Consider the following 22,635-nt stretch of genomic DNA (forward strand, 5'->3'; position numbering starts at 1 on the left):
AAAAGCAAGACAGTTTATTGTTTTGTGAATATTCTATTACAGAAAGTGAAGCAAATTTTCCAGGTCTAGTCCCAAATTGCTTTGGTTGGGAAAGACTTCTAAGATCATCCAGTCCAACTATTGCCCTGACACCACCATGGTCATTAAACCAATTCCCCAAGTGCCATGTCCACACATTTCTTGAACACTTCCAGGGATGGTGACTCCACCACCTCTCTGGGCAAGCTATTCCTCTCTCTCACTACACTCACTGTGAAAAATTTCTTCCTACTCTCCAGTCTAAACCTCCCCTCTTCCAGCTCAAAGCCATTGCCCCTCCTCCTGTCACTACAATCTCACGTAAAAAGTCCCTCTCCAGCTCTCCTGTAGCCCACTTCTGGTCCTGCAAGGTCTTCCTGGAGCCTTCTCTTCCTCAGCCTGAACAGCCCAAACTCCCCCAGCCTATCCCCATACGGGAGGTGCTCCAGCACTCTTATCATGTTTGTGGCCTCCTCTGGACCCACAACAGCAGTTCCATGTCCTTCTCATGCTGAGGGCACCAGAACTGGACCTTCTGCTGTTCTGTTTTCCTTGCATAAGAAGGAGGATTTCCTCTTAGCCATAAATTGATTGCTTCACTCAAGAAACACCAGAAGACGGTTTGAAGAGCTGGTTTAAGTCCATCCTTCAAAAACCCATTAGATTAAGGGAGACTGCAGAGGAATAGCAAGAAATTTAGAACCATTTTTCATCATTTGTGGAACATCAATGAACATTAAGCTAACGTTGTCTGCATTTATTTTGCATTTTTAAAGGCAAATCGATATCTTCCAAAAGTCAATGTGGCGTGTAAAAACTGTGTAACTTCAAATAAAAAAGAGGCAGATTAATTGGGCTTTAAAATCTGAGCTTTTACTCAGCCTTTCCTTATGGAAGAATCCCCAAACCTGCCTTTGAAGTGCTGGAAAGAACATCTCTCATGGATGTAAGTTGGATCATGGAAAGAAATTTATGAGGTGCCATGATAACCAATTCTTGATGCTGCTCCTCAGCACAGCCCCAACACAAGCCTTGTCTGCTTGTTATCTCCAAGTTCACTTAATTGTCCCTAATCTGGATGTTGTTCCCTACAACTCCCAGAAAGGAGGCTGGAGTCAGGTGGGGGTTGGTCTCTTCTCCCTAATACCCAGTGACAGAATGGGAGAAAATAGCCTGAAACTGTGCCAGGGGAGGTTTAGGTTAAAGATTAGGAACAATTTCTTTGCTGCAAGAGTGGTCAGGCATTGGAACAGGCTGCCCCAGGAGGTGGTGGAGTCCCCATCCCTGGAGGTGTTGAAGAAATGTGTAGACATGACGCTTGGGGATGTGGTTTAATGGCCATGGTGGTGTTAGGTTGGATTCAATGATCTTGGAGGTTCCAACCAAAACAATTATGGAATTCAGAGGAAGATAATCAATCACCATTTCTCATCCCTCCCTCACCTGGATTTCTGCCAATTCCAGGGAGAACCAAACCCATGAAGTTCTACACCAAAAGGGCCACCTCTTCCCCCTCCACTTCTCCAGGGCAGAAAAATTTCTACTTTGCTGTTTTACTCCATTGGTATTTTTAACTCCACGTCTGCTTCCATACTGACAATTTCTGGTCTTTTTTCCAGAAATATGTCACACAGGAGCAGGAACAGGCAAACTGAGGTGCTGGGGACATCCCACCATCAGCTCTTCCTTCTTCCATGCCTCTAAACACAGCTCCAGACCAGTGCATTACTCGGTTGCTTTTTTGATTTAAAAAATGACAAAATCTGTTAACTTCCCAGTGAAAGGCTACTGTAATTTTGTGAAGTTCACTCATGTTTCTCAAAGAAAACATCCATCCCTTCAATGCTTGCCAGAGGACAACCGTGTCTCTCTCCCTGCTCGCTTAGTGTCTCATTTCCTCAGCTATTTTGAGAGGAGTTTTTTGGCCTTTTTTTTTTTTTCCCCCACAGGTTTGCTCCCAAACCATTCATCCCAGCTTTTCCCCTTCCCTAGAGCTGAGCCCCCACTCCCGAGCCCCAGGGCAGCTTTCCCATGGCTTTTTTACTCTCTCCAGCGCAGGACTCCCCTCGGAAGCTCCCCATGGGGAAGCGGCTTCCCTCATGGAGCACACTCCGGGGCGAAGGGACAGCCCAGGCAGACCCTACCCCACCACCACGGCACCGCTAGAAGGTTTGCAATGGCGGCCAGGGGCAAGACCTCCGGCTGGAGGTGACCGAGGGTGAGCCTTCCTCCGGTTCAGCGATGCCCCTCTGGGTAGGAAGCTGAGGAACTAAAAGAGGAAAGAAGCGGGGCGACCTCCGCGGTCACCCAGGGATGGCGCCCGCCGGTAACAGAACTGAGGCGGCGGGGAGGGAGAGCCGGGACCGTCCGGGAAGGGAGGCGAGCAGCGGCGCGGCCGGCAGCCCCTTCGCCGGCTGCAGTTGCCCGCCTCAGCCAACAGGTTGCACCGTTCCCCCTCGCTTGGGCCCCGGTGCTTGCTGCCCCGCGGTGCTGGGCGAGGGGCTGCGAGTGCCGGCGGGCTGCGCTGTGCTGAGCCGAGCCCAACCTTGTCGGGGTGAAGTGTGCCGGGGCAGCGGGAGCGGGCAGGCTGCGGCGGCCGCCCCTCGCCGTGCCGCGGCTGTCTCCACTCCCTCTCCACGTCGGGGAGGCGGGAAGAGGGACGGAGAGAGGGAGGGGGAAGGGGAGGAGGAGGAGGCCGCCGCCGTCCTCCATTTTGTGGCGGGGACAGAGCACTGCCGAGTGCGGCGCTGCCCGGCGGAGGGACGGGACGGGGAGGCGCGGAGGGAAGGCAGGAGGAGGAGAAGAAGAGGAGGGGGGGCGAAGTCCGCGGAGGCAATTAGCGCTAATTAACGGAGGGGGCGCCGCGGCGGTGGCGGGCGAGGAGTAGGTCAGGCTCTCGGTCCGGCGGCAGGAGGAGGAGCGTGGGGAAAGGTGCTGGCCACCGTCGCGGCCCCCGGAGGGGCGGCTGTTGACTTCCTCGCCCCCGCCCGCTTCTTTGCCCCTTCCAGCTGCTGCCGCCCCCGGGGCGCGATGGCAGTTGGCGGCTGAAGGAGCCCCAGCGCCCTCCCCTGGACGAGGTAAGCGAACCGAGGGGTCCCGCGGGGCGCAGCGGCCAAGCCCAGCTCAGCCTTAACCCCGGGAAGTTCCCGGGAGGCGGCCGCGGGGGAGGCGGCGGTGCCCCCGCAGGAATGCCCCGAACGCGGGGCGGGGGGGTGAGGAGAAGCCAAGCCGTGCCGCCCCCGGAAGGATCCCGGGGTGGGACAGGAGGGGACACGGCGGAGCCCGGAGCTGCCCCCGAGGTGGGTGTCCACGGAGGGAGGCTGCGGGGATCCCCCCACCCCATCTCCGAGCTGCGGGAGCCGGGGACCCCATCCCCACCCCAGCTCCGGTCCGGCTGCCCGGCCGCTCCTGCCCTTCGTCCCGGGGTGTTGGCCGGGGAAAGCGGGGTCTGCAGGGCCGGGGCGGGGGGGCGAGAAAAGGGGGAGCGAAGCCCGGAGCGCAACCGTGGGCTGATCTGGTTTTGCAGAAGTGGGTGTGCCAAGGAGACAGCTCAACAGGTCTCGGCACATTGCTCTGAAAACTCTACTTTGCACAGCAAAATTGGGTGTAATCCGGCAGTTTTAAGTGTCCGCAGCTTTCCCCCCCTACCCCCCTTCCCCACTGAGTAGACTCGCTGATTTTTGACACGTTTCCTACGCTGGGTGGTTCGCTGCTGGGTTTTTTTGTGGTTTTGGACGCTGGGGAAATTGTCAGGTGGAATAACTGCATTTTTCCTCCCCTGCATGTAAAAAAATACATTTAAAAAAAAACATAAGCAAACAAACAACCCCTCCCAAAGATAAAACTGGAGGTAGATAGTTAAAATTTGTTTTCCAGTCACTTTTGCAGTGTCCACCTTAAACAGTCCAGTGAGATTTCTGAGCAATGTATAAGGTTTTGGGGTGCTGCCTCAACCCTGTCCTGCACCGTGAGCCGTGGTCCCAAGTTGCCTTGATGGGAGCTTAGCTCCCTTAGACATGACCCACCAAGACCTGACGCCTCGGGTGAGGGACCCTCTGCTCGGGGACGCAGAGAAGCCGCACAGAGCCATGTCCAAGGACTGTGAAGGGTTTTCGTGTTGAGCTTCTCCAGCTCAGGACATTTCACCCAGGCCAAAGCTCGCTGGGGCCACCTTAAATTTTTTTACACGTGGGGACTTCTTGTTGATCGCAGCTTTAACTTTGGCATGGAGACGGCAGCAGCCTCCATCCTTCATCAGCAGGCTGGAGAATATGGGTGGCAGAGACGGCAGGTTTATAATTGAGACGACCATGAAGTTGTTGTGAGCGCTCTTGGGTGTCTCTGTTTAATGGATAATTCCATAGCCAGGCTTTAACTTAGGCATTGCCTCCTCTGATGGGTTGGAGGGGGGGGGTGTGAGCTGACGGCTGCTGGCTGTTTGCTCCTAGTGTTGGGCCATAGACAAACAGTATAGGAAGAATTTACAGCGATTCTCCAAATATTTATGTTCTGTGCTGAAAATAAATAACAAACAGATGAAGCTTGGGGGATTTTTTTTTCTGTGTTCAGTGTGTTTGGAGGATGGCTGTGAGCTGTTAAGAGTGTTTCAAGCTAGTAAGAAGTCAACTTTAATTTTGCATAGCTTTTATTTGTAAACTTCAGATTTATTTAAAGAAGTGTCTTGAGTTAATTTCAAGGTTCACCAGTTGCATTTTTAAGCTGAACCTGTGCAAAGATAGCAGACTGTGTATTTTGTGGTGGAGAGGTTGTGTAGCTCCTGAACAACAACAAACCACTTGGATTTTGTCGGCTGGTTTGGAGGTTCAGTACCCGCTGGGATGAATCCAAACCTGCAGAAAAGAGAGAACAGACTCAGCAAAGGTGATAAATGTCTTTCCCCCCAGCCCTGCTCAAGATGTAATTAAATACCAGGGAAAGTTGCCTTCTAAAATGTGTGAATTGGGTATTTTAACAATTCTGCTTTCTTGCGAGGATGAGTAACAGAGAGTGATGAGAAGGATGTGCTGTAGCCTGATTCAGAGTTGCATGCAGGCAAAATTACCACTTTGGGTACAGCAAGCTTTAAAAAATTCAACATCCTTGTTACCAGTCAGAAATATTAAAACCAAAACCCATTTGGGGTTGAGAAGGACATGGCACATGTCAGCTGGTAGCTTGATTTGCTGTGGTTTATTCTCAGAGCAGCTAAACCAGGTCCTCCAGGCTAATGATTTAGACTTTTTTTTTTTTTTTAAGCTGTTATTAAAATATCCTTGCTGTGCTAACTTTGCTTCTGATCTTTTTATAGCTAATGTTACAGTAATGGATTCCAAAGAATTGCTTCGCTCATCTGATCAAGACGAAACGAGGAAAAATGCGCGCCTCAGTACCAAAGGAGGGATCGTGATGGACTTCCATCCACCCTTCAGGGGTGGAGCTACTGTCCAAGGCCCCATGTCTACATCTCCTCTCCCTGCATCTTCTCAGTCAGATTCCAGTCAGCAACCTGCTTTGGCTGACTTTTCGAAAGGATTAGCAAACAATGTGCCTCAGCCAGACCTCTCCAAGGCAGTGTCGCTCTCGATGGGACTGTACATGTGTGAAACAGATTCCAAAGTGATGGGAAACGACCTTGGATTTTCACAGCAGGGCCAAATCACTGTCTCTTCTGGAGAAACGGACTTCAGGCTCCTGGAAGAAAGTATTGCCAGCTTGAACAAGTCCTCGAGCCTGGCCGAGGACTCGAAGGGAGCAGGATCTTCTGAGGTGCCTCTTGAGCCGGATTTCCCAGGCATGGCAGCCCGCAACGTCCCTCTGGAGTCAGGAACTGCAGTCCAAAGCCAGGTTGGCTCGAATGGTGGCAACTTGAAGTTGTTCTCCGAAGACCAAAGCACTCTGGATATTCTCCAGGATTTAGAATTGCCACCGGTGTCCCCTGGCAAAGAGCCCAATGGGAGCCCGTGGAGGCTTGACCCCTTGCTCGATGATGGTGGCTTGCTGTCCCCTATATCTGCAGATGATGCATTCCTCCTGGAAGGAAACATCTGTGAAGACTGCAAGCCTCCTATTTTATCTGACACTAAACCTAAAATTAATGACCGTGGTGACCTTTTACCCAGTTCCAAAATGCCAATGCCTCAAGTGAAAACAGAAAAGGAAGACTTCATTGAACTCTGTACTCCTGGCATAAAGCAAGAAAACATGGGCCCAATTTATTGTCAGGCAAACTTCTCTGGGTCGAATCTGCTGGGTAATAAAGTCTCTGCCATCTCTATCCACGGTGTCAGTACCTCTGGGGGACAGATGTATCACTATGATTTAAATACTGCATCAGCCTCTCAGCAGCAGGATCAGAAACCAATTTTTAATATCATTCCATCTCTTCCTGCCAGTTCAGAAAATTGGAATAGGTGCCAGGGATCCGGGGATGAGACGTTAGCTCCTTTGGGAACGCTCAACCTCTCTGGCAGACCTGCTTTCTCTAATGGCTACTCAAGGTAATTGGTTTTTCCTTGCTCTTTATTAAAATACTACAAGGATGTTTAACACGACTGTGTGCATGCTCCTTGGTTTGGGGGCCTTGGGGGGGGTCATGCCTTTCCCGTTTGTCTGCTCAGGCAGCACTGGGGCGTGATTGTTTTACAATGTGATAGTAGCTTTAACCCAGTGCTCAACTATTGGGATTAAAGGGCAGAGAAAGTAGAGGAGGGGAGCTGGCATGCTTGAAAAGAGGAATAAGTCTGTACAAATTCTAAGACACAACCTAGAAGGAAAACTGAGTGCGTGGCAGAAGGATCCATGCAGAAGGAAGAGGTCTAGAAGGAAATATTTCTGTGTATACGAAAGCTGCTTCTTTCTCAAGAGTTGGGGGATCAATCGCTCTGGGGTGGTTGGTTTTGCTTTATTTTTTTTTCTCCCTAGTGTTACTCAAATGTTATGCACAAAAATAACTTGGGTTGCTGGGTAAATTTCTAGAATTGCATTTAAGCTGCAGTGGAGTTTTAGCTTTGCTGGGTTTTCCATTTGCCTTACATGGAGAAGAAGATTCTGCGTAGGAAGCGCTCAGCAGTTTGTTTAATAACTGCATTTAAAGAGATAAGGATATTTGAAGGGAGATTTAAACATACCTGGAATTTAGCTCTTTAAACAGGGCTTGCTTTGTAGGTGGTTCTTGAGAGCAGGGTGTTTTGGGGGAGCTGCTTAGTATGTGTTGCAAGTGACTCTGGAGTAGTGTTTACTACAAGTGGTTCTATGGTCCCGATATTCAACCGAACCACTTTTCCTCAGCCCTTCAGGAGCAAGGGGGATGGTGGCAGCTTCTCAGTGTCCATCTCCTCATAGTGAGGACAGGTTCTGATGTGTGTCTACACCTGGTTGTATGTTTTCCCTACCACTGCTCTTTGTTTCATGTATGCTCGCTACAGCACATCGTTCCATCTCAGTGAAGGAAGAGGATTTTGCTGTGGGGTCTTGGTTAGAAAATGGCTTTTTGAGTCCAAGTATGTCCAAGCCTTTTAATGAAGGAGCTAGTCTAAGTTTCTTTTTTTGTTGCCCCACTGAGAATTGATCCCTGGGGTGTTCACCACCAGTCCCAGGGCTCTCCCTGTGCAGTGTTCGCTCCATTTTCCCATGAGTGGAATGAGGTGTGTGAGCATTTCTTCTTTGTTTCAGGAAGACAACTTTTTGCTTGCTTTCATTCTAGATTTCTTCCATAATTTTTGATTTCTGTAGTGAAGGCATAGTTGGGTTTTGGTGGTATGGTTTGGGTTTTTTTTTTTTTTTTGTCTTTGAAGCATTTAAAGACATTTTTAATGTAAGAAAAATCAAGAGTTTTTGGATCGATTCAGCTTCAGTTCATGGCTGTCAAACGTGACTGACTTATTTTGACTGAATAGAAATCCTTTATGCTAACCTTTTGCAGTCCTGCATCCACCTTGTCTGTAGTTTGTCTCCTGAGTTTTTTTTTGTTTGGTTGGTTGGTTGGTTTGTTTGGGGTTTTTTTGGTGGCATTTTTTATTTTGCTCTCACTTTAATGGCAAGCACCATAAAAACTGTGTCAAAGGAAGATGGACTCTTTCAGCATTTGGGAGGTGAATTTCAGTGACCATTGAAATAAGCAGATTCCTCCTAGCTATGGAAACATCACTTGTGAAAATACCTCTGTGAAGTTCATGCCTTGCTTTTATTTTATGGAGTTATTGAAGTAGCTGCAAGGAGAGTCCCAGGCAGGGGAGCTTTGCATGTAGCGCTTTGCCCGATTTTGGGGGAATTCCATAAACAATTTAATACACGCTGTTTCTGCTGTACTGTGAGGAGAAGCCCACTCAATACTATAGAATCCCCCTGATCTGAGGGAGAAGAGGCCAGCCAGCAGTGCCTGAGCTTCTGGTGGCTATTAAGAAGCAGGTTTGTGCTGGGGGTGTTTGTGTCAGAGTTAAGCAGGGAGCGCTGGGGGGGAGCATCCTGGGCATGATGGGCAGGGATCAGCCTGCACCACAGGACAGTGTTAACAACACTGTGCTGCTACAAGTGTTTGCCTTCTTGCTTTCTGCAAGCTTGCCCTGTGTTTTCTTGCTTTCTTTTGCCTTAAGAAAATGGGTTTACATTTTTTTTTTCTTTCTTAATTTAAGAAGTGTGTAAACAATTTTGGGGTGGCTCCAAGTTGAGTTCTGCATTAAAATTCAGCATTCCCAGCTTTTATGGCCCCTGTTCTTACTTCCTAAGGATTTTTACACACTAAAACTACAAAGTCCAGTTCTAAGACTGACATCAATTGGGTTTGTTTTACTTTTTCTATGGCTCACAGAATAGAGGCAACTCCATTTTCTGTGTAAAATACTGGAGATCCTAAAAGAACTTGGGGTTTGAAGCAGCAATTCTTTCTTCCTGAACCTCAGCAGAAATATTTGGTCTAAACTGGGTTAGTTTAAGGTGCTGTATTGTGGATCTGTTTGTTTTCTCTTACAGAAGTCTTAACAAAATTGGCATTTGATTTAGAAACAAAGCAAGGATTATCCTGCCAGGTTCCTGTGGTGGTTTCTTTGTATTGTTTGAGGTGAAGGCTGGGATTTTGAGAATATGGAATTGCTAAATTTTAATTTCCATAGGAAATGTTTCTTGGTAGAATTATTTGGCTCTTCCTACCATTAATTATGTAGTAAGCACAGGGAAGGAAAGCTGCCTGTGCTGGTGTTCAGGCAGTGTTTAATCTGTTTTAATGCAAAGTGTGTGATGATGCCTCTTTGTAGATACGCAGTTTAAAACTGATGGCGTGCAGTTTTTGATGGCACAACGTGCTGGCTTTAATGAGACAACTGATAATCAAGACTAAGAAAACGAATCAATTTTCTAGTGGATGGCAAGACTTTGCAGTTAACAAGGAGAATATTGAACTTCAGAGGCTTGTTGGATGTGAATGGATTTGGCAATAGTCAATAAATGGCCATCTGCAGCTCGGGGTTGCAGGAGTCTGCCACTTCCTGTGCTGATGGGCAGGATTTGGAGCTGCAGCTCAGGGTTTCCGCAGCTGGTACTCAAAAGTCCTCTTGGGCAGCAGCAAAACTCCAAAGCCAACAAGTCAGCTTCATGGTGGGGTTGCTTTGGTGAGGTCTCCCAGCTGTGTGAGTGAGCAGCTGATCAGTTGCACTGAGACCAGCTCAGGTGGATGGAATAAGGTGGGGGGGAGGGGGCGGGGGGGGAGGGGGGAAGGAGACTGATACAATTTGCCTTAGATTTTCTTTAATGGCAGAAGCAAGCCAGCATCTGGAAGAGGAGTACAACAGGCTGGGAGCATTTGAGAAATGCTTCACTGAAGAATGAGAGGTTTGATGGTGTCTGTCTCCAATGGGATATTCTTTGTGATTTACGACACAAACTCCAGTGCAAACTGTTAAATTTCAAGGAAATGATTTTAGCAATGCACACCCCTAGGACTCTTGTGTGGTATACACATTAAATCCAACACTCAACCTTTTCATTCCTCCCACTTCCTGGAGATGTGGCTTGTTATGGGGGGAGCGAAGGCTGCTGAGAAACAAGGCAGCCACGCAGGGGTTTCTGAGTGAGGGAAAAAACCTCAGCCAGCAGCTGGAATCTGCAGCAACTGGGCCCCACTGGCAGTGTTAGGACTTCTCTTGTTACATTTGACATCGTTCCTAGTACTTAAGCTTGTGGGGGATAAGGATCATTAAGGAAGTTTAAGAAAGGGCAAGAGCTGAGTGAAGCCATGAAAGAGGAGGAGAAGCTGGAAGGGGGAACGGTTGTTGCTGGTTGGTCATGGTCCAAAGCCGTGCTCACAGGAGAAGTTACCTTTCTGCTGTCACTCTATAGCTGGGATTCTCCTTGGACTGGGATATTTTACTAGAAGGAAGGGGGAAAAAAAGTGATCATTTGCTAGAAATGGTAAAGGTCAGTTGTCCGTTTGTCTTACTGCATTGTTCCAGCTTGGCTCTTGGCCAAGGCCGGTGGCTTGGCAGGGTTGGATGTTGTGCTTTAAGTGTTGTCTGACTCAGCAGTATATAATGTATGGGCCATATGGAAATGGGCCTTTTTTAATCATGCTATTTTGATACAGAAACCAGACTTGTTATTTGGAGGGAGTGCTCGGGGTTTCAGCCGTCTGTGTTGTGATTTGTCAGCTTAATGTAATACTGTAGTTGGGGTTTGGGTCTTGGACATGCCCAGCACAAAATCTAATTGTTCTGGCAGAAAATGGGGAGTTGGGAATGTCCTGCAGAACATGCTCTGAGGCGCCATGGAGAGGCAGCTTGAGAAATGATAGTGGTGTAAGACAGAGCCCACTGTTTCCAGCTGTGGCTGAGCCATTCAGCTGCCTGCTAGCTGAGTGTTTTCATAATTTCAACTCAAACTGTTGATTTCTGCTGATTTATTCCCCCCTACAATGATCTCTATTTTAAATACAGCTTATAAAACACAAATTCACCTTTGTTGCCCTTTCCATGGCACCGTCTCTGTTGGAGAACCTGGACCTCAAGGTCCTGCCCCACAAGAGCAAAGCGAGGCTCAGATGTCCTGTCTTGTTTGTGCAAGAAAAAAAAGAGTTCCTGAGTGTTTCACAGAATCATGGGATGGTTGGAATTGGAAGGGACCTTAAAGATTATCTAGTTCCAATCCCCTACCATGGGCAGGGACACTTTCCACTAGATCAGGTTGCTCAAGGCCCCATCCAGCCTGGCTTTGAACACCTCCAGGGAGGGGGCACCCACAGCCTCCCTGGACAACCTGTTCCAGTGTCTCACTACTCTCAATGTAATGAATTTCTTCCTAATCTCCGGTCTATATCTCCCCTCTTCCAGTTTCAATCCATTGTCCCCCATCCGATCTCTACAAACCCTTGTAAAAAGACTCTCCCTGGCTTTCATACAGGGCCTACTAAGGCTGCTCTAAGGTTGAACTCCTTCTGCTCTTTCTGCCTGTGGTGAGAGCAAAACTAGAGTTGAACTCACAGATCTTCTCTTAAATGTGAGATATATAGACTCAGAGAATCATTAAGGTTGGAAAAGACCTCCAAAAAGACAAGTCCAACCATCAACCCAACACCACCGTGGCAACTAAACCATGTTTTGAGGTGGATGAGATTGGATGATGGATGGGATTCAAGAGGGGCATGAGCTTTGGAAAATGGTTGAAGTGACTTTAACAGGCTGGGAATACCAAGGTGAAGATGTCCAGCATGGAGAAGACAAAGGAATCATGGAACCATAGAATTGATTTGGTTGGAAAAGCCCTCCAATATCGTTCACTCCAACCATCTGCCTAAGACCACCATGGCCATTAAACCATGTCCCCAGGGCCATGTCCACATGTTTCTTGAACACCATGTATGTATTTTACCACTCCTACATCAGGTATTTACTCTGTCAAAGGTTACTTTTACACAGTGAGAACAAATTTGTCCGGGGGATGTGAACATCACTTCTTACTTGGATGGTGGCTGGACTGACAACTTGACTGCTTTAATAGAGTGGTAACAAAACTTCCAGGCACACATCTTTCTGTTTTCCCTTTTAATTGATGTGCAGTATTCACTCAAGAGAGAACTTCTAACTCATCCTCTCACCTAGTGTAAGCTGGTTGTAATAAGCTAGTAAATGTTTTAATTACTTCTATTTTTTAGTAGCCTGTGGCTTCTGGGTTTCTTCAGAGTGCTGCTTTCTGGAGCAAATGAGGGTTCCAGTGTTGACACTTGAGTGAAAAATGTGATTTGGAGCCTTTTTCTTAGGACATTGTGTTAAATCTCCTTACCACTGTCCTGGGAAACATTGGTTCCCACACCACTAGATGCTACCATCAGTGTCTTCTCTACAAGTCCTACGAGAGGAGTACAAATACTCATCACTCAGAAATTTGCCTGGGAGAAAATGAACATCTGTGTCTTGGTGGTGACTTCTCCTCACAACCTCCTTGTTTGTGGAGTACTGCAAAACACAACTAAATCTCCATTCATTTTCTGGGGTAGAGGAAGGCTGCCTAAGCTGATGTCCTACCTCTGATGGGCCAGTGTAGCATAAAGCGTGTGTTCTGCAAATGGTCCCAAGTGTCGTTACTGGGATCACAGAATCACAGAATGGTAGGAGTTGGAAGGGACCTCTGGAGAGCAGCAAGTCCAACTCCCCCTTCCAAAGCAGTGTCATCCAGGGCAGGTCACACAGGAGTGCATCCAGAGGTGTCTTGAAAGTGTCCAAAGAAGGAGACTCCACAGCCTCTCTGGGCAGCCTGCTTCAAGGCTCCAGCACCCCCGCAGCAAAGAAGCTCCTTGTCATGTTGAGGTGGAAGTCTGACATAAGCCAGCAATGGGCACCTCCAGCCCAGAAGGCAAATGACGTCCTGGGCTGCATCAAAAGTAGAGTGCCCAAGAGACAGAGAAACATGATTCTGCCCTTCTGGTCTTGTGAGACCTCACCTGGAGTGCTGTGTCCAGCTCTGGGGCCCCTGACACAAGAGGATCATGGACCTGCTGGACAGGGTCCAGAGGAGGCCATGAAGATGATCAGAGAGCTGGAGAACCTGCCCTGTGGGGACAGGCTGGGAGAGTCTGGACTGTTCAGCGTGGAAATGAGAAGGCTCTGGGGAGACATTAGAGCTGCATTTCAGTATCTGATGGGGACCTACAGGAAGGTTCAGAAGCACCTGTGGGGATGGGATGACGAGCCATGGTTTGTAACTGGAGCAGGGCAGATTTAGGTTGGACAGTAGTAGGAAGTTGTTTACAGTGAGGGTGGTGAGACACTGGAGCAGGTTGCCCAGGGATGTGGTTGAGGTCCCACCCTGGTGATACTCAGGATCAGACTTGCTGTGGCCCTGAGCAGCCTGATCCAGTTGGAGGTGACCCTGCTACCTGCATGGGGGTTGTACAAGATGAGCTTCGAGGGTCCCTTCCAACCCGATGCATTCTGTGGTTCTGTGACAGCCATTTCTAATGCAGTCTGTGCTTGAGCAGCCAGGACACTCAGATCCCGGGGTTAATCCCAGTCCCAGTGCTGGGTTCTGGACATACTAGGCAGATAGTGTCAGTGGATAGCCTCATCCCTGTGGGACAGAAGTGAGCCAGTACAGCTGGAATAGATGACCCTCACAAAACATAATGATTTCAGCTCATTGTCTTGGTGCTGACTTCACATCCACCAGCCTCAAGTATCTGTGGGGAAAAAAAATTCCATGCAACCATTGCAGCTCCTCTGGGCCGTGTGTGAGGGTGAGATGGCTAAATCCAGCTGCTTCCAGTTTGAACTGGGGCTTCACTGGGCACCTGCAGAGGAACCAGAACAGAGGATTGGGGCAACCCTTGATATCAACCCAAGCTGAGGAATGATGAGGATGAAAGCAGCCCTGCAGAAAAGAGCTTGGTGGTGCTGGTGGGTGAGAAGCTGGACATGAGGCAGCAATGGCTCTTGCAGCCCAGAAGGCTAGTGGCAGTCTGGTCTGCATCAAAAATAGTGTGGCCAACAGATGGAGAGAGATAATTCAGAGGAAGCCATGAAGATGATCAGAGAGCTGGAGCACCTCCCCTGTGAGGAAGTTGGGGCTGTTCAGCCTGGAGAAGAGAAGGCTCTGGAGAGACCTTTGAGCAGCCTTCCAGTACCTGAAGAGGATCTACAGGAAGGCTGGGGAGGGCCTGTTTGAAACTGGAGCAGGGTAGGTTTAGGTTGGACATCAGGAAGGGAAGTTCTTTACAATGAGGGTGATGAAATATTGCAACAAGTTGCCTGGGGATGTGGTTGAGGTCCCATCCCTGGAGGCATTCAGGATCAGACTTGATGTGGCCCTGGGAAGCCTGGTCTCGTTGGAGATATCCCTGCTGTGAGTGCAGGAAGGGTTTGGACAAGATGACCTTTGAGGGTCCCTCCTGACGTGATGCAGTCAATCTGTGAAACTGTGAGGGCAACCAGCATGAAGTGTAACCCATCTGTGTGGTGGAGCATTTAAGTGTCACAGACTTAATTAAAAGGCAACTGAAAGACTGGATGTGCAGCTCTGGCTGCCTTCCCACAGCAGGACAAGGAGGGGTGGGTTGTCCCCCCTGCATAACGAGTCCAGCACCTTGAATGATGGTGGTTGCTGGAGGGGTGAGTAATAGTGCTTCCAGAAGCAGTGTGTTGGCTTGGGAAAACAATTTAGTGCAATTACTTTGTCTCTCCTGGAGGTTTTTCTTCTTACCTCATCTTCACTCCAAAGAAGGTGTAATGTTGTGCACATGGCCTCCTACAGCCTCGCCTGACTCAGCTTACACTAACCTCTGCCGTGACGTTCTCTGGCAAGCTTCTGCTCCTGGCTGCAGCAAAGTCTTACTGTGTGTCAGCTGCTGAGCTGTTTGAAATGGGAGTATGTGAGCTGTGGCAGAAGCACATCTGTTCTACTGCTGGAGGCAAGAGGGCTCTGCAGAGGGGTCTGGCTGGGCTGGATCAATGGGCTGAGGTCAGTGGGATGGGGTTCAACAGGGCCAAGTGGTGGGTCCTGCACTTGGGTCACAACAACCCTATGAGCCAGCAGTGTGCTCAGGTGGCCAAGAAGGCCACCAGCATCCTGGCTTGGATCAGCAATGGTGTGGCCAACAGGAGAAGGGGAGTGGTTGTGCCTCTGGACTGGGTATTGTTGAAGCCACAGCTCAAATCCAGGGTTCAGTTTTGGGTCACTCACTCCAAGAAGGACATTGAGGGGCTGGAGCAGGTCCAGAGAAGGGCAACAAAGCTGGTGAAAGGTCTGGGGAACAGGACTTCTGAGGAGCAGCTGAAGGAACTGGGGTTGTTCAATCTGAAGAAGAGGAGGCTGAAGGGAGAGCTTCTGGTTCTTTACAGCTCCCTGAAAGGAGATTAGAGCTAGGTGGGAATTGGTCTCTTCTCTGTAGTATCAGGTGCTAGAGCAAGAGAAAATGACCTGAAATTGTGCCAGGGAGGTTTAGTTTGGAGATAGGAAAAATGTCTTTGCTGCAAGGCTGATCAGGCACTGGAACAGGCTGCCCAGGGAGGTGGTAGAGTCTCCATCACTAGAGGTGTTCAAGAGATGTGTGAACATGGCACCTGGGGACATGGTTTAATGGCCATGGTGGTTTTGGGTCAACAGTTGGACTCTGATCTTGCAGGGCTTTTTCAGCTGAAACAGTTCCATGATTCATCCCATGGCTGCTCACGTGTCCCAGAGGTGTGCTCTGGCAGTCACCATGAGATGTAACCCACAGCTTCACAAGTTCTTGCCCAGGGCCACCACCTGGCCTTCAGTTTTATAATGTAGATGATGTCAGCTTTTCTTGCTCTATGTGAAACTTCAGTTTAGATTCCAGGACACAATGTTACTGATCCAGGATATCATGTGGAGTTCTATAGTAATGGTTCCTTAAATCAATAATCACTACAATTGTGTGGATTTCTGGAGGATATTGTGCTCCTCAGAATTTGTCTTTGACATCTTGTGTGGAGTATATGGCTGGACCAGCCTGCTGCTGGACATGGAACTGCTGGAGAGAGTCCAGAGGAGGCCATGAAGATGATCAGAGGGCTGGAGCACCTCCCCTGTGGGGACAGGCTAGGAGAGTTGGGGCTGTTCAGGCTGGAGAAGAGAAGGCTCCAGTGAGAACTTAGAGGAGCCTTCAGATGCCTGAAAGGGCTACAGGAGAGATGGGGAGAGACTTTGTACAAAAGCATGGAGTCATAGCATGAGGGGGAATGCCTTCAAACCAGAAGAAGCTTGATTGAGATGAGACATTGGGAAGGAATTCTTGCCCATGAGGGTGGTAAGACACTGGAACAGGTTGCCCAGGGAGGTTGTGGATGCCCACTCCCTAGAGGTGTCCAAGGCCAGCTTGGATGAGGCCTTGGATCCACCTGGTCTAGTGGGAGGTGTCCCTGCCCATGGCAGGAGGTTAGAATTGGATGATCTTTAAGGCCCCTTCCCACCCCAACCAGCCTGGGATTCTATGGTTCTGTGTAGTTTAGTCAATACTCAGCTGATTAAGCTGATTTTATAGCTTTGGGGCTTGGGGTTTTGTTTATTTTGGTTTTGTTTTTGAGGATCTGAGATCTGATGCTTTGGGTATCAGGAAAATGGAGGCAAGTCCTCTAATTGTCCTTATTTGGCAGAAGGTGTTCCTGCCCATGGCAGGGGGGTCAGGTCTCTTGGGATTCCTTCCAATCCAAACCATTCTATGAATCTAAGAGATCTGTTGTGGTGGGTTCCAGCTGCATCAGACTTCAGTCTTGCCTTGCATTAGAAAGTTGGAGTGTGGGGTGTGTTGCCTTGGGTTTTTTTATGTGAGTGCTCCTGTCTCTGAATGCTTGGATACCAGCCTCTCCTGGAAGTACTCATTGAGAAGAGAGGTTTGAAGGTGGATGACCTCTTTGTTCATAAGTAGGCAGCAGCTTGGCTGCACCTCTGGTGGGGTGAGAGGGGTGTGGAAACAGGACGTCTGTGGTTGGAAGTTTTGTGGAATTTTTAGCAAATGAGGTTTTGGACTTGGATGAGAATCCTGCAGCCATCACACGGCTGCTTTCCAGCTCTGGGAATTGTGCTGGGAGAGGCTTCGTTCGCTCACTTCCTTCCCAGCTGGACCTTCAGAGAGGGCTTTGCTGCTTGGGGTGCAGGATCACAGAATCACAGATTGTTGGGGGTGGGAAGGGACCTTGGAAGATTGAGTCCAACCCCCCTGCCAGAGAATCACCTAAAATAGGTCCCACAGGAATGCATCCAAGCAGGTTTTGAATGTGTCCAGAGAAGGAGACTCCACAACCCCTCTGGGCAGCCTGCTCCTGTGGGTGGGTGTCTGGCTTTGCTTTTGACTTCAGAGCATCTGTAAGTCTTCCAGACCCTGCTTGGTGTCTCTGAACCTTCCCACGCAGTCATAAGTGGCTCCTTGAGAGCACAAGTGTGAAGTTCTGGGGTTCTTCACCATTTTTGTCGCCAAGCTTGTAAAGGGCTGTTGTGCCTGCTGAGCAGAGTCTGGTGTCTGTGACAGAAAAAAGCAGAAGAGCAGCTGATGCAGTTTGTTCTGGTTGTCATCACTCAGAGAACCTGCTTGCCTGGTGTGTGTGCTCCTCTGTAATGATGGAGTAGCAGGGTCTGGGAGGCTTTGCTGTGACTTCACGTGGAACAAGAGCTCTGCCTGCCGAGTGCTGCCAGGCCATGTCAGGTGACAGCTGCTTTGTGGTAGAGAAGAGGAGCCACGCTTGGGGTGTTCCTCATGGCAAGCTGGATGTGGTGTGCCACTGGGCTTCAGCAGTCCCTGCTGGAGTCTGCCCCTCCTGCTCTCCTCAGCAGCTTTTAATTCATTCACTGACACTTCTAAGAACTGAGGACACATGGCAAAGTTCTGAAGGAGGTTGGCTGTCAAACTGATGCCTTGTCAGGAAAGGATTGTGGAGAACAATCCTTGTTATCAGTCCAGGCTGGGGGGTGATGGGATTGAGAGCAGCCCTGTGGAAAGGACCGGGGAGTCCTGGTGGACAGCAGGATAACCATGAGTCAGAAATGTGCCCTTGTGGGCAAGAAGGCCAGTGGCATCCTGGGGTGCATTAAGAAGAGTGTTCTTCTGTCCCCCTAATCTGCCCTGATGAGGCCACATCTGGAGCACTGAGTCCAGTTCTGGGCTCCCCAGTTCAAGAACAGGGAGTTGCTGGAGAGGATACAGCAGAGATGCTGAGGGGACTGGAACATCTCTCTGATGAGGAAAGCCCAAGGGAACTGGGGTCTTTAGTCTGGAGAAGGGCAGCCTGAGGGGGGATCTCATCAATGCTCCTCAGTACTGAAAGGGTGGGTGGCAGGAGGATGGGACCAGGCTTTGTTCAGTGGTGCCCAGTGACAGGACAAGGGGTAATGGGCACAAACCTGAATGTGAGAAGTTCCTTCTAAACATGAGGAGGAGCTTCTTTGCTTTAAGGCTGATAGAGCACTGGAGCAAGCTGCCCAGAGAGGTGGTGGAGTCTCCATCATTGGAGACATTCAAACCCCACCTGGACATGTTTCTGTGTGACCTTCTCTAGGTGACCCTGCCTGCCCAGGGGGCTTGGACTTTATGATCTCCAGAGGTCCCCTCCTGACCCCTGCCATTCTGTGGTTGCAGACTTTCTAGTTCCATCTCCTGATTTCAGTTGCTACATTACCTAGCTGGGTTTTTTTTCTCTCTCCTGGGTTTTGGGGTCTTTTTTTGTGAGTTACTTCTGGTGCCAGGTCCTTGGATGGTTTGTTTTGCCTGTTGAATTTCTGTTAATCTTGTGTTCTGTTTGAATTGCTCCAAGAATGAATTGCCAGGATGAGGGTGATGTACTCGCAGATATAATTAGACTTTCTTTTTTAAGAGCTCTGCCTATTGCTTCTCTGCAAACATGGAACAGATTAGAATATCAGTCAATATAAAATATTGAAGAAAAACAATCATATCTGAGAACAGGCATTTCAAAAGACTTTAAAAATTGGAGCTCTTCAGCTTGGTATCCAGAAAAGCTTTTGGGTGCTGGAAATGAGTGAAGGAAGATGGAATTTAACTTCATGGTTTAATTTTAGTAAGATAATAAATGTTTATTGAAGCAATAGCAGGCTGCATGTGGAATGACCAGATCCTGGATGCTGGAAATCCTTCTAAAGTGGTCTTTAATCAGTGGGAAAAACTCGACTTAAAAGAGAGATAAATAGCAGGAGAGCTGGATGAAATCAGCATGGGTTGCAGAAGAGAAGCTGGGAGCTCTTTTCTCTCCTTGGTTACAAGCTGAGCCAGGGGAGGTTCAGCCTTGATATTAGGAAATATTTCTTCACTGAAAGGGTTATCAAGCATTGGAATGGTCTGCCCAGGGCAGTGGTGGAGTCACCATCCCTGGGAGTGTTCAAGCAGCATGTGAACCTGGCGCTTAGGGACATGGTTTAGTGATGACCCTTCAGTGCTGGGTTGAGGGTTGGACTGGATGAGCTTGAAGGTCTCTTCCAACCAGATATATTCTGTGATTCTGAGCAGGTGAAGGAGACCTCCCCTTTGGGCAGGGTGCTGGTTTCTCAGGCTAGCATCAGCAGTTTGTGGAACCCAGGTAGTATGGACACTGGGTGCAGAAACCAAGAACCAGAGGAGGAGGGAAAAGATATTAGGAAGAAATTATTTACAGTGAGGGTGGGGAGACACTGGAACAGGTTGCCCAGAGAGGTCATGGATTCCCCCTTCCTGGAGGTGTTCAAGGCCAGGCTGGATGAGGCCTTGAGCACTTGGTCTAGTGGAAGGTTCCCTGCCCATGGCAGGGGACTTGGAACTAGATGATCTTGAAGGCCCCTTCCAACCCAAACCATTCTATGAATCTATGTTGTGCTCAGCATATAACACTGGGGAAGAAAAAGGAAGGAGGGGACATTTGGAGTGATGTTCTTTGTCTTCCCAAGTCACTGTTACATGTGATGGAGCCCTGCTCTCCAGGAGGTAACTGAACACCTGCCTGTCCCTGGGAAGGAGTGGATGAATTCCTTGTGCTTCTGCTCTACCCATTGAATACCTTCCCTCAACCCACAAGTTCACTTCTACCCTTCCAATCCTCTCCCCCATCCCACCAGGGAGGAAGGAGTGAGAAGCTGTGTGGGGATGAGTTGTCAGCTGGAGTTAAGCCATGACAGCCCCAGTGCCATGTTGAGCACCAACAAGAAGGGTCTGAGATAAGGACAGGTTGATTGTAATGTGCTGGGTGGAATTTAGAGCTGTTACTGCTGTTCAGCTGGTAACAGCAGGCTCCTGTGCTTGTCTGGTGCTCGTTGGTGGCTGCTCTTTGTTTTTGCTCCTTGCTGTGGTGCTTATCATCCCACCTCTTGTGCCTGGGAACCTTCTGATAACAGTAGCGGTGATCTGCTGGTCTGGCAGATGGCCAGGGCATTGCTGCTGTCCTGGACAGGCTGGAACTCCAGTGTGAACTTCAGTTGAAGGGGCTGTGACCTGTGGATGAGTCCATGTGGGAGTAGAGGAGCCTGAAGTGTCTGTGGCCATGGATAAGCCTATACTAGAGCAGAACATACATCTTGAAGCTTCTGAGGGCTTGGAAAGGTCTGTGCCATAGCAGCAGGTACATCTTAGATTCACAGAACGGTTTGGGTTGAAAGGAACCAGTTCCAACCCCCTGCCATGGGCAGGGACACCTTCCACTAGATCAGGTTGCTGAAGGTCTCACCCGACCTGGCCTTGAACACCTCCAGAGAGGGGGCATCCATGACCTCTCTGAGCAAGCAGTCTTGAAGCTTCTGAGGCCATGGATAAGCTCTCATGCTAGTGCAGCAGGTACATCTTGAAGCTTCTGAGGGCCTGGATATATCCATGCCACAGCAGGTGTAAATCTGAAGGGACTGTGGCCAAAGGCTAAGTCCACACTGGAGAGGGTACCCCTTGAAGCATCTGTGGATAAATTGATGCTGCAGCAGGTACCCCACAGCAGTGGCTATGCATGAGGACATGCTGGGGCACCTCAATGTGTGTGGCCATACTTAAGCCCCATGACAGAGCAGGTCTGAGGAGCAGGGGCTGCAGCCATGGCTGGGACCGTGTTGGAGAAGGGTCACTCCTGTGGCTGTGAGCAAGGCCAGGCTGGAGCAGGTGTATCTCTGAAGGCCTTGTGATCCACAGACAAGAACTGCTGGAGCAGGAAGCTAATATGGAACACCTTATGAATCAGGGAGCCACGCTCATCTCCTCCCTGTCCTTCCAATTTTAGTCTCTGTGCCTCTGAAGGGAATGCAGCACTAAAATTGGAACCATACGGAGGAGATGCAGCAGAAGAGCAGGGCTGGGTTTGCCTGTTAATTTCAGAAATTATGTAAGCCCTTTTTGGAGGAAAAGGGGAGACTCATAGTGCTTTTTGTGCTGCTTTGGCCAAATTATCTTGATAAGATTAAGGTTCAAAAGAAGAGTCCAGTGGAGGTGCTGAGGGGCCTGGAGCAGGGTAGCTTTGGGTTGGACATAAGGAAGAAGTTCTTTACAATGAGAGTGGTGAAATATTGGAACAGGTTGCCAAAAGAGGTGGTTGAGGCCCCATACCTGGAGACATTCAAGATGAGACTTGATGTGGCCTTTGGCCACCTGGTCTAGTTGGAGGTGTCCCTGCTGACTGTAGGGGTGCAGACAAGATGACCTTTGAGAGTCCCTTCCAATCCAGTGCAATTTGTGAATCTCTGTGAGGAGGAAAGGCTGGAGAAGAGCAGCCTGAGAGGGGATACACTCAGTGCTCAGCAAGAACTAAAGTGGGGGGGGCAAGAAGATTGAACCGGTCTCTTGTCAGTGGTGCCCAGGGACAGGACAAGGGGCAGTGGGCACAACTGGAACCCAGGAGGTTCCATTTGACCAGGAGGAGAAAATTCTTTGGGTGTGAGGTTGGTGGAGCCCTTAAGCAGACTGGCCAGAGAGGTTGTGGAGTTTCCTTCTCTGGAGAGCTTCCAAACCCACCTGGCCATTGTGATCCTGTACAAGCTGCTGTAGGTGCCCCTGTTTTGGCAGGGAGGTTGGACTGGATGGTCTCCAGAGGTCCCTTCCAAACCCATCATGCTGGGATTGCATGTGCTTAAGAAATGTGAATGAGCATTAAATTGGTGTTCTTGGTTACTTGAAGTAGCACAAATTATGGCAGAGGTCCTATGTCACAAATGCAGCCTCCCTGGGTGCTGTCTGTGGACACGAGACAGACTTCAAAACCCTCATTTTCTCTAACCTGTTCCACTTTGTTGCAGCCCAGCCCAGACTTCTTAAGGGTCATTTGGCCACACTGATTTCAGTGGGGTCTAACCTTCTTCAAAATCTGAGCCTTGCTCTGTTGTGAAGTGCCTGGGTTTCCTTTTCAGCCAGCCTTCTGCATTCTGCCCTCCCTCAGCTCGTCTCTCTGCAGAGCCCCACACATCTGTCATTTCTCTGAGCTGCCGAGGAAGCTGTTCTGACACCTTCGTCTTTGGCAGAACCCATCCAACGAGTTTTGTAAGGCATTAGCCTCTCCTTGGAGGAGACAAGTCTGCTCAAATGAGGTGCCAGGTTATTGGCAAGTTCTGTGCAGGATTTAATAAAGATGAAATTTAGTGCTAGAGCTCCTCAGATGTAAACGTTGTGAAGAGCTGGATGCTCAGAGTTCTTTATCTGGAGTAGCAGAGCATTTTTTTTTTTATTCCTTC

At 49.2% G+C, this 22,635-nt stretch overlaps 1 protein-coding gene across 2 annotated transcripts in view; it reads left to right on the forward strand.

Annotated features, from left to right (window-relative positions):
* The first annotated feature begins 3,065 nt into the window (after nucleotides 1-3,065).
* The window catches only part of NR3C1 (nuclear receptor subfamily 3 group C member 1), an 85,572-nt gene continuing 66,002 nt past the window's right edge, over nucleotides 3,066-22,635 (forward strand). The window contains exons 1-2 of one of the 2 annotated variants that reach the window (XM_054389329.1): nucleotides 3,066-3,095; nucleotides 5,327-6,515. In XM_054389329.1, the coding sequence (XP_054245304.1) occupies nucleotides 5,341-6,515 (1,175 nt within the window). In that variant the 5' untranslated portion in view covers nucleotides 3,066-3,095; nucleotides 5,327-5,340. Of the gene's footprint in view, nucleotides 3,096-5,326; nucleotides 6,516-22,635 lie in introns of those variants that run through there. The other variant, XM_054389330.1, reaches the window with a different exon arrangement.

Source organism: Indicator indicator, chromosome 18 (genome assembly GCF_027791375.1).
Source record: "Indicator indicator isolate 239-I01 chromosome 18, UM_Iind_1.1, whole genome shotgun sequence".
NCBI lineage: Eukaryota > Metazoa > Chordata > Aves > Piciformes > Indicatoridae > Indicator > Indicator indicator.